This window comes from Saccostrea cucullata, unplaced genomic scaffold (assembly GCF_032062105.1).
Source record: "Saccostrea cucullata isolate Sc308-1 unplaced genomic scaffold, CSIRO_AGI_Scuc_v1 ctg1326, whole genome shotgun sequence".
In the NCBI taxonomy this organism is placed as follows: domain Eukaryota; kingdom Metazoa; phylum Mollusca; class Bivalvia; order Ostreida; family Ostreidae; genus Saccostrea; species Saccostrea cuccullata.
Window position 1 is genome coordinate 395,965 of NW_026930693.1, and position 3,333 is coordinate 399,297.

At 34.5% G+C, this 3,333-nt stretch overlaps 1 protein-coding gene across 1 annotated transcript; it reads right to left on the minus strand.

Moving 5' to 3' along the window:
• Window positions 1-1,087: 1,087 nt before the first annotated feature.
• On the minus strand, window positions 1,088-2,844 carry LOC134229625 (cholecystokinin receptor type A-like). The gene has a single exon (XM_062711370.1). It carries the CDS (start codon window positions 2,462-2,464, stop codon window positions 1,346-1,348), a length of 1,119 nt encoding a protein of 372 aa, XP_062567354.1. The 5' UTR covers window positions 2,465-2,844; the 3' UTR covers window positions 1,088-1,345.
• Between the last annotated feature and the right edge of the window lie 489 nt (window positions 2,845-3,333).

Sequence of the window (3,333 nt, forward strand, 5' to 3'; positions counted from 1 at the left end):
TATATGTCAGGAATGAAATTCTACTGAATGTTTTGAAGAAAGTAAACCTTAAAATCGTATCAGGTCCTCTAAATACCATTACAACAATGTAAAGATTATAGATTCCTAGGTTATCGAAGACCACCTCTTCCAACAAATGTTTTAAATTTGAATGGGAAATATTTATGCGCCTTTACTGGCCAATCTATTTGACATATTTATTTTAAACAGAGTTTAATAAAAAAAACCAAAACTTTTACCCGAGAAATAGACAACATTGACTATTTTTTTTTCAACTTGACATTTAAAAATGTATATCGGCGGGTTTTTTTTCAATCAATAATACTTTCTTCAATTCATATATCAACTCAATATATTCCAGTAAACTTGTAATCAATTATAGGCTCAAACACATCTATTTCATATTCACTCCTCCATGGCACCTGATCCCACCTCTGGTCTGTAGGTCCGTGTTTACTCTGCTCCTGTTTGTATTGTTTTATGAATTTTTGAGCTTAAATACTGTTTGCTATCTACATATATTTCATGAGATGCCTTAGTTTTTCAATCTTCATCTTTCTTTGTTCATGTTATATTCTCCTGCAAATTGTGTTCATGTGTCCCATCTTACTCAACTCTTAAGAGAATATTCTGAAGTCGATCAATTTCTATACTATTTTTACAGGCTACTACAGATGAATTGATGATACAGGAATGTCAACCTCGTTTAAAACTAACATTTACTATATTTCATATTTATTGTAATGACATTTTTTGATGAATCCTGTCATTGAGTCGTATTTTGTTGACATTTTAACCAGTCTTTTAGGCCTTAGCTTTTAACTTAATTTTGATAGCGAATGTCCTGTCTACTTGATCAATGCATAGCTAGGGCTCACGACGGGTTTGGCAGATCGATAGAGGATGCTTACTCTTTGTTCGCACCTGATTCCTAATCTGGGATTTTCGGAGGTCTGTGTTTTATGCTATGATCACTTAATTGAATTTTCTAAATAGAGTGCTTTATATCTATAACTGTTCAACATCTTTGACTTTTTCATATACAAGAAATAAAGCAAAAAGAAAAATCGCAACCAACATGAAATTTTATTATAATGGTGTACGGAATAAATAAAACAAATACAAAAGACTTGGAATGATTTCCTGATGCTAAAATATACTTGTTTTCTCAAGAGAATAAATATTATCAATTTTCGTAAAGTAAAAATATTTCCTTGCTATTAAAGCACACATTGGACAATGAAATACTCTAAATAACCATACAAAGATACGTACGTCTTATATCTGTAAGATCCCAGACATAAAAGTTGATTTACAGGTAAAACAATGTTTTTTTTCTGTATTCTCATGACAACGAAAATGAAATGACACGACGTCTATTACAGCACATTTTCTTACACTCTCGTCTAAACAAAGAGTTAAAAAAGGAATAAATGATAGGATTTACACACGAATTTAGAAGGTACGATCTGATAAATACTTGATACACAACTTCACCTTCGTGAGAGATGTGTTCCCATTCTCCTGGATGAATGGATCGATGCGTAGCTAGGGATAAGAAAGGAATAAAGCTCAATATGTAGGTCAAGGTCACAAGAAATAACATGAAGGTCGTTTTTTCAAGTTTAAGATTTTGCTTTTTGGGCGGGCGGAAGTCTTCCCTCCTTATGACCGTATTTCTTGTACCTGATACGGAATCCAAGCAAGTCATACTAACTGGCGTGTTGAGATCGTTACGAGAGTTATTTGTTCTTGACAGGCGCAAGAGAAGGTCCTTGGAACTAGAGAGAAATTGTTTTCGAAACTTCCATCTTTTGTAAACTGCTAATCCGATAAATATATACAAGACAGAAATTATTACGAAAATTGTAATTGTTGCGATAGTGTGGAAAGCAAAATAAGAGAGCACAAATGGAGATGAAAGGAATTGGTTTTCCACAAAACAGTTTTTGGCGAAGACGTTCGATCCAAGTACAGTTGTCAAGGTACCATACATGACAAGAGCTGGCCAAGTGGTAAACACGGAAATGACGAAACATACCCCCATGGCGATTTTAGCGTGGCGAACAGTCATGTTGGTCTTACTAGGGTGGCATATCCTCTGATATCTGTCCACAGCAATTACAATCATGATCAAGGCTGCGATTGTGTTACACAAATAAGTGAAAAACCGTGAAAGTTTACAAATAACGTTGAAATCAAAATCCATCGGGTTTGTCATCATAGCCAGTTCTGTTGGCATGGTAACAAGGCAGTTAAAGAGATCCACTATAGCTAGGGATAAGATAAAAATTTGTGACGATTTTTTTTCCTTCCATCTAAAATAAATATAACAGACGAGACTATTCCCTGGAACACCTACCACCAAAAGCACAGATGTATACACTATGGCGGCAATATTTTCCTGGAGTTTGTGAAAAATGACGTAATCCAGAGACACGGGTGACGTAGCATTATCAGCCATTTTTAATGTTTTCTTTTTCAATATTATGGCAGAGGTGTTCACTAAAACACGGAAAACGACAAAATTAGATCGTTAACTGATTACAAAATATTCATCCATTTTCACCACAGATCATATGCACGTTGTTTGAATAATAATACTCTGAAAAGGGCAACATTTATTTGATTGATGCACAGCGCACAGGGTTAAAAAGTTTGCACTCTTAAAAACCCTGCAAAAGTTCAAATAATAAACTCCTACTTGATATATTTTCCAAAGCGCACAACTTTGTTTATTACGTGTAACCTTAAAAGCGGCTTTTCATGTCGAAATACGTGCATCTTACTGGCACTATCCGCAGGTATCATTGCACTTGCAGCTGATGCAGCCAATGACTGCGTTTGTATCGGAGAGGCCTTTAGTAACCTCAAAAAACGGGATAGAAAATCAATACATGTATCACAGGCTGCTAACGCAACAATACCTATATCAACTTTACTGAACAATGGAAAATGATTAAAATTGAAAAATTAATCCTGGTATGTTAGTAGAGGCTCATGGGTCATATTGATCATTTAATTATACATGTATTATCCCCTGTGTTTACTTTCGCTAGAGATGGCACTCAAAATGTTATTGCCCAACGAGAAGAGAACTTTGTCCCTTTATTGTATTTCATCAATAAATGCTCATAATCGATGAACCTTTGATTGAGTTTAATAAAAAGAATCAATACATTATCTAACTCATTCATATTTTATGGCCACATTATAAAATCCTTAAATTACAACTTCTGCTATAGTCTGATGTTAGATATTCAGGGGATGTTTGCGTGCAGTTGATCATGCTGCAGATAGACTTTCAATCCATTTACATCAGTTTATCTAATG

Bases quoted from the DNA above. Each gene is read 5' to 3' on its own strand.
- LOC134229625 (XM_062711370.1), bottom strand. From the start codon at position 2,464: ATGGCTGATAATGCTACGTCACCCGTGTCTCTGGATTACGTCATTTTT.